General features: G+C 56.1%; 1 protein-coding gene across 1 annotated transcript in view; it reads left to right on the forward strand.

Annotated features, from left to right (window-relative positions):
* Positions 1-31: 31 nt before the first annotated feature.
* Positions 32-512, forward strand: part of ETH_00037805 (uncharacterized protein) — a gene marked incomplete at both ends in the record, with an annotated part of 1,015 nt that continues 534 nt past the window's right edge. Inside the window, one exon of the mRNA XM_013374412.1 lies at positions 32-403. Coding sequence (XP_013229866.1) covers positions 32-403 — 372 coding nt within the window. The remainder of the gene's footprint in view (positions 404-512) is intronic.

Raw genomic sequence — 512 nt, forward strand, 5'->3', positions numbered from 1 at the left:
ACCCTCACAGCAGCAAGTGCTTCATGCACAAATGCAGGTGCTGCTACAGCAGCAGCAGCAAGAGCAGCGAATGCGGCAGCAACAACTGCAGCAGCAGCAGGTGCAACAGCAGCAACTGAGGCAACAACAACTGCAGCAGCAACAACTGCAGCAGCAACAACTGCAGCAGCAACAACTACAACAGCAACAACTGCAACAGCAGCAACAACAATTGCAGCAGCAGCAACTGCAGCAGCAGTTTCTGCCCCACACGAGTGTGCTCCCAGCTGCTGCTAGTTCGCAGTCACTATATGCGTGGGAGCCAACAGCAAACTTAGCTGCTTCCATTCCAGCAGCAGCAGCAGCAGCAGCAGACCCAGCTGCAGCTGCAGCAACAGCAGCAGATGAGAAGCTACAAGAAAGCGTGCGCAGAATATCTCAGAAAATCCAAAAGATCCAGGGCGCCCTGCAGCCACCCAGTGCAGCAGAGCCTGCTGCTGCTGCTGCTGCTGCTGCGCCCGCTGCTGTTGCTG

Source organism: Eimeria tenella, genomic scaffold, assembly GCF_000499545.2.
Source record: "Eimeria tenella Houghton genomic scaffold, Eth_scaff2007, whole genome shotgun sequence".
NCBI lineage: Eukaryota > Apicomplexa > Conoidasida > Eucoccidiorida > Eimeriidae > Eimeria > Eimeria tenella.